At 55.3% G+C, this 13,550-nt stretch overlaps 1 protein-coding gene across 1 annotated transcript in view; it reads right to left on the bottom strand.

Annotated features, from left to right (window-relative positions):
* Positions 1-13,550, bottom strand: part of APBA2 (amyloid beta precursor protein binding family A member 2) — a 94,520-nt gene that overhangs the window by 15,190 nt on the left and 65,780 nt on the right. Inside the window, exons 6-8 of the mRNA XM_004372635.2 lie at positions 10,201-10,386; positions 2,214-2,393; positions 962-1,174 (exon numbers count right to left, since the gene is read on the bottom strand). Of these exons, the coding sequence (XP_004372692.1) occupies positions 962-1,174; positions 2,214-2,393; positions 10,201-10,386 (579 nt within the window). The remainder of the gene's footprint in view (positions 1-961; positions 1,175-2,213; positions 2,394-10,200; positions 10,387-13,550) is intronic.

Here is a 13,550-nt window from a genome sequence, read left to right as displayed (position 1 = left end):
GAGGGCTGAGTGGGGAGTGGGGTGGCGGAGTCCAAGCCTTACACGCTTGCAGTTCCAGCTGCACCCTTCTAGCCAGGCATGAGCCTGGATGCCGCTTGGAGCCGCCTGGAGATGGCAGTGACCCCAGAGGCACATGGAGAGTGGCCCACGCCCACTGCTGCAGGAGGGAGGGTCCCGGGTGCAGCCCCTGCTGGATGGAAGCCTCTCCCCATGTGTGTCCATCAGGCGGACACTGCGGGCCAGCTCCAAGCGACAGCCTCAACAGTGGCCTTCATTTCTCAGGCTGGACCAGCGAGGAGAGAAGTGCTTCCTCCAGCACTAAGTCCATAGCAGGGGGCGGGAAGGAGCCCGTGAGGGCTGGGGCGAGACTGCAGACAGAGGGGCCCACTGACAGGCGGAGCCTGCTGTCTGAGGTCCCCGAAAGAGAGCAAAGGTGCTGCTCTCAGGGCCGAAGCTGGGCCAGCCCAAGGCCCCCTGCTTGTCCCCTGGGCCCAGGGCTCTCACAGAATGGGAGAGGCCAGTATGAAGGCCCTGACCCCAGCCTGCTGTGTCCCCTCTGCTGACCCTCCAGGGATGGGCCGCTCAGCTGCCCCCAAGGCTGTGAGCTCATGGGTTGGTCAGAGCAGCCTCTCTTCCTTAGGAAGAAGCCTGCCTCCCAGCAATGCGTACCCACTCAGTTTGCCCAGGACTGAGGGGCTGCCCAGAGCAGGTGGGACTTCCAGTGCTAAAATGGAAACATCCCAACCAACTGGGACAGCCAGTCACCCCACACCCACAGGAACGGGCCCCTCCCTGGGTCACGTGGCTCAGCACTCAGCTGGGTGAAACCAGGCCTCCTCTCCCTACCCTAGATGGCCAGGTCCCTCCGATGGTAGCTGTGTGTCCAGCCCCCAGCCAGTCCCTGGGTCTCTCTGGGGATGACAATGCAGTGATGATGAAAGGGCAGGTCCCCGGCACCCACCTTGATGATGCCCTGGCAGGTGGCGAGAGGCAGCCCCACCAGGCTGGTGCCATTGATGGACATGATCTGGTCCCCGATGCTCAGCTTCCCCGAGCGGGCCGCCGGGCCACCATTCATCATGTTTGCCAGGATCACTGTGGGCAGGATGGAGCCCCAGCCCGACTCCACGACCACCACGCCCAGGATCTCTCCTTTGTGCTTCTCCAGCTGCAGCTGCAAAGGGAGGAGCTGTGAGGGTGCCGTGGGGGGTGGGGGCCAGCACCCCCAGGAGGACATGCCCAAGCCTGGGCCCTCGGAGCCACCCACCCACCTCTGGCCTCACCCTGCCCTGGCTCCCAAGCTCTCCCCACACCCAGCATTGACTCTCCAGCCTCGAGCGGCTCCAGCGTCCTGGCTCCTGCTCCTCCCCCCGCCGCTGTGTCCCTAACCACACACCACAGAGCCCAGAGGGGTGCTCTCAACCCCAGTGCCCATCCTCCACTCCACCCCTCACCAGCACCCTAACACCCAGCCTTTGCACTTGGCTAGAAAAGCCCCCTATTTTCTGTCTGCCTCAAGGGTCTCTCCCTCAGAAGGCTGCCTACAACTCATTCAGCAACAGCCAGGGCCATTCATTCATTCATTCCACAAGCAGGACATTCATTCTGCTCATTTGTTCAATAAGCAGTTAGCATCATTCATTTGACAAGCAGTCAGGGTCATTCATTCATTTTATAAGCAATCGGGGTCATTCATTCATTAGTTAATTCAACAAGCAGTCAGAATCATTCATTTACTGATTCATTCATTCATTCAACAAGCAGTCTGGGCCATTCATTTATCTACTCCTTTAACAAGCAGTCAGGTTATAGGTCAACCCCCAGGTTTCTGCTTTGGAAAGCAAAACTTTCCAAAGATCCAGGAGCAGAGCCTCTGGAACCTGCTCAGGCGCCCTCTGCTGGCAGCTTTGAAACAGAGCACCCACATTCCCTGTTTTAAAGGTGCCCCCCACAGCATTTCAGAGATCTCTCCCAGGCCTGAGTGCTAGTTGATGACAAGAGTAACATTAAAAGGCGTATTTTCTAAGGTTGTTAAATTGGTTGTCATTAGCTCCTTTGTTACAACAACACCTCACTGCACACCCAAGTGCTCGGCTGTGACAGCAGTGACCTGCGAGGCCATAAAGGCTGCTCTGTCCTCCCGGTGGGCTGAGGCCACCTGGCTAAACTCTGGAAGGCCCAGCTGGGAGAGGGGGCAAGTGGAGCGCACTCACCTCCTTGCAGTTCTCCGAGTTTGAGAAGTGGATGAGGTCGTCATTGTACATCTCCTGGGTGTTGATGATGTCACTGTACTCCTTCTGGCTCAAGTCTTCGGGGTTGATGCCGTTGGCCCGCAGGAACTCCTGGTAGGCCACGCTGAAGGCCTGCCCGATAGACTGGGCGATGAGCTGGGCCTGCAGGGAGGGGGCAGGCCCGCTGGAAGCAAGCGTGGAAGCACAGGCCCCACACGACCCCCCAGAGGAGGGCCACAGCACCCCGGGGGGCCCAGGAAGGAACCTGTAGGCCCTGGTCCAAGGAAAGCTGTCTCCCACAATACTGCCCATGGGGTGTGCCCTTCTGCTGCCTGGTACCAGACGGGCCTGGTCCTAACTGCGCCCACCCAGCTGCTTTACATCCCGACATCCCAGGACAAAGCATGCTTTCAAATACAGTCGGGGAAAATTATGAATTATTTGCTAAATACCCTAGTCCTGTAACTGCAGTTGGCAACTGTATTTTCTTGCCACCTGTCTTATTCCAAAAACAGGACTCGAGGGGTGTTCTCCCGAGAGTGTCTCAGACACTGCCAGTTGTCTACCCAGTACTCATTTCTCGGTAGTGACAAAATCCAATGTCACCCGGGAAGGCAACGTGTGTGCCCAGCCGCTTGCAGGGCATGGGGCTGTCCTGGGACACCTCCTTAAAGGGGTGATGCCCTTTGCCTTTTGCCGCCCCCCGCCCCCCTGAGTGAGGAAGTCTCAGGAGCCATCTCCAGTCCAGAGGGGCTCTGAGGATGAAACCACACACTCAGGGTGTAAAATAGCAAGAGGGGAACCTGGGTCGCTGGTAGATGACCTCCACCTCCACACTGCTGCTATGGAAGACTAGAACCGCTGTCTCATCTATGCCGCTTTCATTTATTTTGGGTCTCCAGTAATGTGCACCAAAGCTAAGCCCGCGGACAGCCCGGTGATCTTCACCTGGTCTCTGGTCTGCTGCCTTGTTAAACCCCAGCTGTGCCCTCACTGTGTGCCCGTGGGCAGTGACTCAGCCTTGTGGGGCCTCCGTTTCTTCATCTATAATGCTGCTGGGATGCATCTAATCTCATTTGAAATGATAACACTTACAGCCTTGCAGTAGGTAGGAAGCATTCAGTGATTGTCAGCAATTAGTATTTTTCTCTAGACAAACAGAATCCCAGTTCTGGCACCACGGGGGCTTCCGCACAGCTGGAAGGCTCGGGTTTGGGGCCCTCTCTCATCCTCCCCCTTCTTCCCTTGGGGAGGAATCATACTGTGCCCCGGGGACCAATGAGGCGGATTCTTCTATGAGGGATGGAAAATGTTCCCGCAAGAACCCAGCCCTTCATCAGATTACGGTGGCTCTTGGGCCACATTTCCCTGGGCCCAGTCTTCTCGCCACAGGCAGGCCCACGGGAAGCGGCCAGTTCCTGGGTGGGCCAGCCCCATGGAGCACGGGAGGAGGCACGGGGTGGGGGCTGGACTGTCTTTTGTTGCTGGTTTGCTTGTTTAAGGGCCTGAACTGTCTCGCACGTGTACAATGGTGACCATGTATAAAACAGGTCATAGAAAAAGGAAGAGTAGCACTTGGAGACGGGGTCACAACATGTCCACCGTCCAGTCAGAGGTCATGTGGAAGAACCCAGGCGGCTCTGGCCAACTCGGCTGCTTTCTCCTGCTTCTCGTGGCCCCTGCCAGCAGCTGCCCTGGGAGTTCCCTGTTGCTCCACAATGATCACTTGTAACCAGCTCTGTGCACCCCAAACCTGTCGGAAGACCAACTCAGAGGCTGGAGGCGCCTGGCTAGAGATGCCACTGAGAACACTGCAGCCAGGAATGCAAACCTGGGGGGAGGACTTTGAAGGGGACTGTCCCTGCAGCCCTGGAATTGAACACCAGGGCCCAGAGGCTTGGGGTATGCCACGGTCTAGAGAGAGCCACTGGCCCCCAGACCAGATGCCTCCCCCAGGACTCGGACACAGGTGGAGCTGGTGACTGCAGGGAGCCACATCTCGGGTGCAGGTACCTGGGCAGGCAATGGGAGCCCTTCCACTTCGCCACGGCCCGCAGGGTTCCTGGGATGGACAGGGGTCAGGAACAGAAGCCCATCAGACTGCCAGGACAAGCAGGACAAGCACTTCCCTCCCACCCTGAGAAATGGCTGTGGGCCAAAGAGAGCCACAGCTGCCCTTCTCTGAGGGAGCACTGAGGGACAGAGTTTAGGGTGCAGTTGATGCCGTTCCAAGAACATCACGTTCCCTGTGTGTTACAGACTGAATCAACCAAACAAAAAACCAAACCTATTGCCATGGATCTGATTCTGACTCACGGTGACCCTATAGAACAGTGCAGAACTTCCCATAGGGTTTCTAAGGATGTAAATCTTTATGGGAGCAGACTGCCACATCTTTCTCCCACGGAGCAGCTGGTGGGTTCAAACTGCTGACCTTTTGGTTAAGAGTCGAGTGCTTAACCACTGTGCCATCAGGTTCCCCCAAAAGGTATGCTGAAGTCCTAACCTCTAGCATCCATGAGTGTGACCTTGTTTGGTAACAGGGTCTCTGAAGACGGTGTCAGTTAACATGAAGTTATACTGGAGAGGGGTGGGTCCTGATCCAACCTGAGTGGTGTCCTTATAAAACAGAAGAGACACAGAGACACAGGCAGGTGAGGAAGGACGCCATGTGACCTTGCATCTACAAGCCAAGGAACACCGTGGGCCACCAGACAAGAAAGGGTCTTCCCCTAGAGCCTTCAGAGGGAGCATGGCCCTGCCAACACACTGAACTGTGAGAGAATAAACTTCTGTTCTTAAAAGCCACCCAGTCCCACAGGTGGGAAGGGCTGCAGGGCTGACCTTAGAGTCGGACCTCAGAACAACTGGGCCAGCGGGTGACACAGATGCCTTTCCCTCCTACACGTGAAGATTGCAGGCAAAACCGTAAAGGTTCCTTTCCTTCCCTCCTCTCCCTCCTCTCCCTCCTTCCTTCCTCTTTCCTTCCTTCCATTCTTCCCTTCTTTCCCTCTCTCTCTCTTCCCTTTCTTATTTCAAAAGAAATTGTACAAACTACCCAGGGAGAATTAGGGTATGAGCTGGAAATGACTCAATGGCGAACAATAACAGGGTGAGTGCTGCAGTCTCAAAGCAAAGGCCACCCCAGTGTGGCATCTGGCCATCTCCGGCTCAGGATGGCTCCCTGCCAGCTCTCCTGGAGCTGCCAGCATTTGGGGAAGGATGATTCCTCTTTGGGCAGGACCATCACACTCCAGGCAGAATAGCCGGCATCCCCTGCCTCTACCCACCAAGCAGTACCCTCCAGTCATCGTGAAAATCAAAAATGCCCCACACATTTCCAAATACTCTAAGGCTTGAGAAGCCCTGTCCCAAAGGAAAGTGATCCCTGCTCACAAATGCAGAGCACCCTGTGGCCTTACCATTCTCAGGGAGAAATGGCACAGACACGCCAACACAGACAGCAAAGAGGACAATCTCCCCCGGCCCCCAGTGCCCTCCAATCTAAATGCAAACCAAAAACCGAGGTCACCAGTCACATGAGGAAAACCAACAGCAGGAAAGAGAAGGACTGAGATAAACAGAACAGCTGCTCCCGGAAGAAATAGTCATTCAGGGACCAGCAGAGAACTTCAAACAAACACACAACCTCTATTCAGCATCTTCAGAGAGCTTCACGAAAACACTGCATCCACAAAACAAGAGCCAGATGCCGTGAAAAAAGGAACAATGAGAACGCTCACAAGAGCTTTCAGAAATAAAACATGATTACTGACATAAAATGCAATATGCAGGAAATTTCACCGATCATGCGACGAAACAAACAAGAACAACAAAACAGAGATGGAAAACCGGAGAAAAAATGTAACAGCTTCAGAGGAAGGATCAGGAGACCCGAAATTTGCCAAAGGAGGGGAAGGATTTGTTCAAAAAATGACAGAAAACATCTCAGAGCTGAAGGAGGAAATGAGGCTGCAGACTAAACACGCCCCTAAACGCTGAGGACAATTTTAAAAAGACTCATGCCCAGATGCCATGCTGTGGAAGCATGCAGTGAGGAGGGGAAGTGCTGAAGTGCAGGGCTGGGGTTTGCTTCCCCAGGCAGTGTGGCTCCAGGAAGGGCCCGTTCTCTCAGAGAGCTTGGGGCTCCACCTGGCCTGCAGCACACAGGGCTCTCCCTGAGAGCCATGACCCAGCCAGGCTCATTCGCACCTGACTTCATGGGTAGGCCACCAGCTCTGAGCAGGACACAGACCCCACAGAGCAAATCATCTCTATCTACTGAGATGAACCACCTTCATGGGTGCCTGCTACTCCCCAGAGCACCCCAGCCCTGTCTACTCCCCCAAGGCACCCCAGCCCTGTCTACTCCCCCAGAGCACCCCAGCCCTGTCTACTCCCAGAGCAACCCAGCCCTGTCTACTCCCCCAGAGCACCCCAGCCCTGTCTACCCCCCAGAGCACCCCAGCCCTGTCTACTCCCCAGAGCACCTCAGCCCTATCTACTCCCCCAGGACACCCCAGCCCTGTCTACTCCCCCAGAGCACCCCAGCCCTGTCTACTCCCCGCCTGAGCTCCCACCCCTCTGCATCAAGGGTCTCTGAGCAAACAGGACCAGACCATGAGAATGAGGGATGTGGCCTAAATGCCTCCATTCCTTCTCACTCTGCACATTACATGACTTCAGTGCTGCAAATAAATGGACATATGTGAAAGGGGGCTGAGGCAAATGATAAACACAGCACATGGGAGCCTTCCTTCACAGGTGCTGACTTTAGATTGAACTGCTTCTCCCAAATGGGCCCTGAACGGTGGACTCAAAACAACCCCTCCACCCCCAGGTCTGCGGTTTTGGCAGTGGGCCCCGCTGACCATTCAGGGTAGGTGGGTCTCTGTGGATCACTGGTTCCCCGAGGCGGAGCCACCAGGTAGCCTGGACACACAAATGGTGGGAGGGGGCATGCAGAGTGCAGCAGTGGGGGCTTCCACGTGCATAGGCTGAAGGACCCCAAACATATGTGCACTCTGGGTTACACGTGGGCCCATACTGGGGGTCGGCCTCCAGGAGAGCCTGAGGGCGGAGGGCATGGGGGCAACCGGGCAGCCAGGATGTGTCCTGCCTGACTGAGCTCCTCAGGGTCTGTGGATGCTGTGTCACCCCCCAGGTCTCGGGTTACATCCCACCTCCCCTAGGTCAGAAACTCCCCCCACCAAACCCCATGTCACCAGACTGGAACGTAGATCTGAGAACCTCTATCCCAGAATCCGGACTTGACGGCCCGCTGACCCTGGACTCTGCAGTCATCCTCCTGGGTCCCCTCCCATCCCCCTCAGGCCCAGATGCCCCTCCACACTGCGGGGACATGGGCTTCCTTCAAGGGAGACCCCAGGAAGCCCTTCACATCTCCTGCCTTCCCTCTCTTCCATTTCCCCTCTTACCCTGTGTTCTGGTCCCTGCTGCCTGGCGGAAGGGCCAGCTCCCGAGGGCTCTCTCCAGGGCCTCACCTGCCTGACCCAGCTCACAGCTGGGTGCTCAGAGGGGCCTCCTGCAGGTGGGCTTTGGGCAAGGAGGCCATGATGGGGAGGGGAGAAGTGCGCTCTAGTCTGTGCCAAGAATCTTCACCCGTGTGGCCTCATTTATCTTGTCACAGCCCTGGAACAGCTGAGCTCCACTGTATACGGGGAAACTGAGACCCAGAGGGGACAGTGATGTCCTTAGGACCACCTTCTGCTTCCTCCCAGTGCTCCACTCTGCTCTCACCAGACCTCAGACCCCTGTGCCTACCCTAGCAGCCCACCTGCACAGAGCTGCCTCCTGGGCCGCTCACACCCCACCTGGGCTGGCCTGGTTCTACCTGCCCTGGGGCAGGCGGATCCTTCCCGCATTCCCTCAAGGACCACTTCCAGCCTCCACCTGGGGCAGGTAGGTCATTCCCACATTTCCTCAAGGACCATGTTACGGATTGAATTATGTCCCCCAAAAAATATGTGTATCAATGTGGCTGGGCCATGATTCCCAGTATTGTGTGGTTGTCCTCCATTTTGTGATTGTAATTTTATGTTAAAGAGAATTAGGATGGGATTGTAACACCCTTACCCAGGTCACATCCCTGATCCAATGTAAAAGGAGTTTCCCTGGGGTGTGGCCTGCACCACCTTTTATCTTACAAGACATAAAAGGAAAGGGGAGCCAGCAGAAAGTTGGGGACCTCATACCACCAAGAAAGCAGCACCAGGAGTAGAGTGCATCCTTGGGACACAGGGTCTCTGCACAGAGAAGCTCCTAGTGCAAGGGAAGATTGATGAGAAGGCTGACAGAGAAAGCCTTCCCCTGGGGCTGACGCCCTGAATTTGGACTTCTAGCCTACTTTACAGTGAGGAAATAAACTTCTGTTAAAGCCATGCACTTGTGATATTTCTGTTATAGCAGCACTACATGACTAAGACAGACCACTTCCAGCCTCCACATGGGGCGGGCAGGTCCCTCTCGCATTCCCTCAAGGACCACCTCCAGCCACCACATGGGGCGAGCAGGTCCCTCTCGCATTCCCTCAAGGACCACCTCCAGCCTCCACATGGGGCAGGCGGGTCCTTCCTGCATTCCCTCAAGGACCACCTCCAGCCTTGGGTGGACAGGTCCTTCCCACATTTCCTCAAGGACCACTTCCAGCCTCCCCAGGGCCTCCAGCCCCTCTTACCCCTACCCTTTCACTCTCAGCCAGCCTCCCCAGGGCCTCCAGCCCCTCTTACCCCTACCCTTTCACTCTCAGCCTTGTCTCCTACTGAACTGAGAAAACTGAGGCTGTAGCAGCTTCCTCCAATTTCTATCTGCTGCTGGTACCATCTTTACGCAAAGGCCCACGTCGTGGCTGGTACCTGGAAGGCTCTCCTGCTCCCTCCTTCTTGCCTTACACCACCCACTACTTGCAGACCTTCTGAACAGCCCATCCCCACCACTGTGAGTCTCCAAGTCATCGTCACACAAAAGGCCCACCTAGGTCTCCATGGATACCTGTGTAATGGTGGAAGGAGCATGTGTATGCATTCATGGGTCTATATTTAAATTTCCTCCCTTATAATGCCACTGTTTCAAAGCACTTCAAATTGAGTTCAGTTTGTTAGGAAAAAAGGTTACTGCCCCTGCCTGCTACACACCTGCCTTCAAACATAGGGTTAGATAATACTTTTCTAAGCCTTATTTCATGATCATGGAAAAACTGACACCTTTCTCTACTGTTCCAAGTCCCTGGGATGCCTTCAAATCCTTATGTGAACAAGAATGTCCTTGCAAAGTATCCATGGGGAACAGAAAACTTTCAAAAATTCTAGTCTGGCAACAGCAGCAAGAAAAGCTCAATAACAGCCTCCCTGCGACCCTCCAAGGAAGAGCTGCCTGAAGGGGGCACTGCTGAGCGATCAGGGCCCAACCTGCCCTCCTAAGCTCACCTCCTGGCCCTATTGCTTCCTTCCTCGGCCCCTTCCTCCCGCTCAAGGCCCGTAAGGATGCCTCACCCCACTCAAGGATGAGTCAAGGGTTATGGTCTCTCAGCAAGAATTTAAAATTTCGGGATCATGTCTACCTTATTATTAAGTGAAATGCCACATGTGAAAACACAGCTAAACCCTGGCCTCAGGTACAGAAGTGTCTCCCTTGGTGCAAAGTTGTCATATGAAAACATGCATCTTAATAACAGAAAAATTAGGTTAGGATTATTTTATTTTAGGGAGAAGAAGGTTTTGTACAAGGAGTCCTTCAAATGGAAGATCCCCTAGTATACGTAACTACAGTTCAATTTGTTAAAACCTCCCGGAGAAGCTATTTCACAAAGTGAACTAAAACTGCATTTGCTGTTTTGCAAACTCAGGGGGTTAGAAAAAGTCACCGACCCCACTGGAAACGTCAATAATGGCACCCAGACTTCCACCAACACTTGGCCAGAGCTGCCCAGGGTGCCTGTGCGTGTACTTACGTCCTCTGACTCGAACACGTGGCAGATCATCTTGTACTGCTTCTTCCCCTCCTGGGCCCCAGGTGTGGTCTCGATGCAATCCTGCGACGCCGACCGGGGCATGCGGCGCCTGGCCATCAACACCACGATGTTCCCAATGTCGGCAATGTAGGAGATGGTGCGCAAGGCGTGGTCCATCATGGTTTCCTGCAGCAGCAGGGGGGAGCAAGAATGAGCCGTTAAGGAACATGCTAGTTCTGGGTTTCTCAGCCTCAGCACTATGGACATTTTGGACTGGATCATTCTCTGTGGTGGGGGCTGTCCTGCGCATTGCAGGATGTTTAGCAGCACCCCTGATCTCTACCCACTATATGTCAGCAGATCCCCTGCATACAAAGTTGTGCCGACCAAGAATGTCTCCAGATGCTACACTGCCACATGTGCCCTGGAGGGCCAAGTCACTCAGGGCCAGTGCTCTGCTCCAGTTCAGTGTTTTAAGGAGGTGCACAGCCAAGTTGAATCTGCCTTCGCCTCAGCCCCAACTTCCAAAATGGAACTTCACCAACACTCGGAGGCATAATGGCGAAGTGGGGCCTCGGTCTCTGGTGGAGGAAGAGCAGGACGCTGCCATCTGGTGGAGCCCGCCCCACCCTGAGAGGTAGCTCCCTGTGAGGGGACTGCTCTCACACCTGCCACCAGTGGCCTGGCTGAGATGTCCTGCCGAGCACAGGAGGGAGTCCAGGCCAACCTCTCCCAAGGAATGGGTTCTCTGCAGGGAGCACCGAGGCAGCATGCCTGACTCTGACCAGCTGTCTCCACGGTCCTTGGCCCCTCAGCAGGTTCATTCCTCCTGACAGACAGCTTTGTTGTCTGACAGGAATCTCCACAGAGCATCTTCCCCACAACCCCCCCTAACAAGGCAGCACACAAAGGCTCTGAAAAACCAATCAGTTGGTCTTTTGTGCCTTTATTCTCCTTCCACAAAAGGAAACAGGGTGCTCCTGCAATCTCTGAAGCCCTTTTCTTCTTCACAAAATCCATTTTTGCAGCTGATATCGCTCCACATTTGTCTCTGGTGCTGGTCTGTCTTCTGGCCCAGGCTCAGAGGATGGTTTACAACCAGAAGAAGGAGGGTCATGGGAAAGGGCACAGCTGTAAGGAGCTCTTCAACGTCCCGATTTCTGGCCTTTGTCAGAAACGCCCGAATCAGGCCCCAGATGTCACAAACTTGCCTCTCCTGAGCTCCCAGTTTATGGTGATGGCAGAGCCACCCGCCTCACAGACACAGGCGCCTACCAACATGGCCTCCGTCTTCTCTCCTGCCCCGACTGGCCACCTCAGCCTCCACAGTCTCTCTCATCTGTTCCCACCTCTCCAGCCCCTCTGCCAACATTTGTATTTGTCAGCCAAACCAATTTCCCACCTCAACTCTCTCTTCCAGTTCATCCTAAACAAGCTCACAAACTATGGATGGCTGCCTGTGACCAGTCACCCCAAATTCCCAGCCTGGTGGCCAGGCCACAGCTCTTCAAACCCTCTTGACTCAGCTTCCCAGCGTTAGCCCTGGTCCAACAGACTCCTATCGCGACCTCCAAGGCCTGCCTGGGCTGTGCTGGCTACTTCTTCAGGGGGTGCCATCCCACCCACCTTGCCAAGGTCTTGGCCTTCCCTCCCGGTAGGCTCCCACTCCCCAAGGCCACTCCAGGGTTTCAGGTGGTTCCAATAAAGGAGTTGTCTGTGGATCAGCAGAGTGAACCAGGTGTGCCTCCTCTGCCCAACCCATTGGTGGACTCCCAGGAGCTGGGCACACCTGCTTCTCCCCGTAGCCTCAGAGCAGGGGCTCCCAATCAAAGGGTGAGCTCCAGGAACACAAGCAATGGCTCAGGCGTGAGCTGTTCTCCAACAAGACAAGTCAGCCACATTCTCATCATGCAAAGAGAACAGGGGCATCTCCACCAAATTCATTTCTCGACTGTGTGCAGACGCCCAGAGTTCTCTCTCTCCCCCTAGGCCTGCTGTCCCCCTCATGTAAGGGGTACATGGCCTAAGGACGGTAGGGCTTTCCTCACCCCACACTGCAGAGATGCTCAGGAATCTGGGTCGCTCCTCCTACAAAGCAGCTGCAGGCCCCCCACAGCCCTCTGCAGGACTCAGTGAGGGGTCGGGGTGGGCACAGAAGGGAGGGGAGATCGTTATCAGGAACACGCTTGCAGCTGATTGGGGCTAAGAGACCACGTGGTGGCCAGCTACCTGTCTTCTCAAAGAATGAGGACTCCCCAGCGTTAGGGAGCCCCAGCTGTGCCAGTGTCCCGGGAGAGGGAGGAGATGAACAAAGACACTCTAAAGGCTCAGGAAGACGCACCATGCCGCAAATTGTCAAGATGAGAGACTATTAAGAGCCACCTCCAAACTGGGAAGACTGGTGGGAGAGAGAGGCAGAAACACAAAACAGAAGGCAAGGGCTTCTGTAAAATAAAGGACATGAAAATCGTCCTTTAAAGTCTTCAGATGAGGAGAGGGGAGGGAGGAGAAAATACAGCTACCCAGCTTAGAGGAGAGAAAGTGGGCAGTGCTCCTTACACCTGATCCTGAGACAGCATCAGCCTTGCTACAAGAAGGACCACGACCAGGCAGCTCGCCTCCCCTGCCTGGAGTTCATTCTGCAGAGGGGTGTCCAGGAGTCTCCGTGGAGGAAAGCCCTCCTTGTCACAAAGGGCCTGTCCTGGGTGGGCCAGGATGCTGTGAGAAGGCTCTGCAGACCCTGAGGGTGTACATGAGTACAATCTGAGGCCCTGCACCAGGGGGCTCCGAGTTCCCCCAATGTCTGCTCCACTAAAGATTTGGGGGGCAGTGTATTCTTCCACCTCAAACTCAAATTGTTAGCAGTGTGTTGCTGGAAAGCCCAATGAGGTTTCCTGCCTAGTGGCTGGACTATTCCTGTCTGCAGAGACCTGGGAAGCCGTGGGGACCTCCAGCAGCCCTGGAGCACCAGGGCCAGCACCCTCCACAGGTCCCTGAGGTCAAACCTGCGCAGGGGAAGTCCAGGCAGCCCCCAAAGAGCATGAGGGCCAAGGCAGCAGTAGGGCAGGGGGACGGATGGAAAGGAGCCTCATGTTCTCGAAAGGACATCAGAGTCCCCGGCCTGAGTGAGAATGGGAAGATGCCCTTGAAACTCCCAGTTGCCACGGCCCCAGACCTGGGGCAGAGCCATGAGAATCAACATCAAGCAAGCAGGGCTGTGAAAACAAACACAACCACCCCAACACTCGGCCCTCATGGACAACAAACACGACCACCCCAACACTCGGCCCTCGTGGACAACAAACACGACCACCCCAACACTCGGCCCTCGTGGACAACAAACACGACCA

Source organism: Trichechus manatus, unplaced genomic scaffold (genome assembly GCF_000243295.1).
Source record: "Trichechus manatus latirostris isolate Lorelei unplaced genomic scaffold, TriManLat1.0 scaffold00019, whole genome shotgun sequence".
NCBI lineage: Eukaryota > Metazoa > Chordata > Mammalia > Sirenia > Trichechidae > Trichechus > Trichechus manatus.
This window is presented reverse-complemented; position numbering and strand designations above follow the sequence as displayed.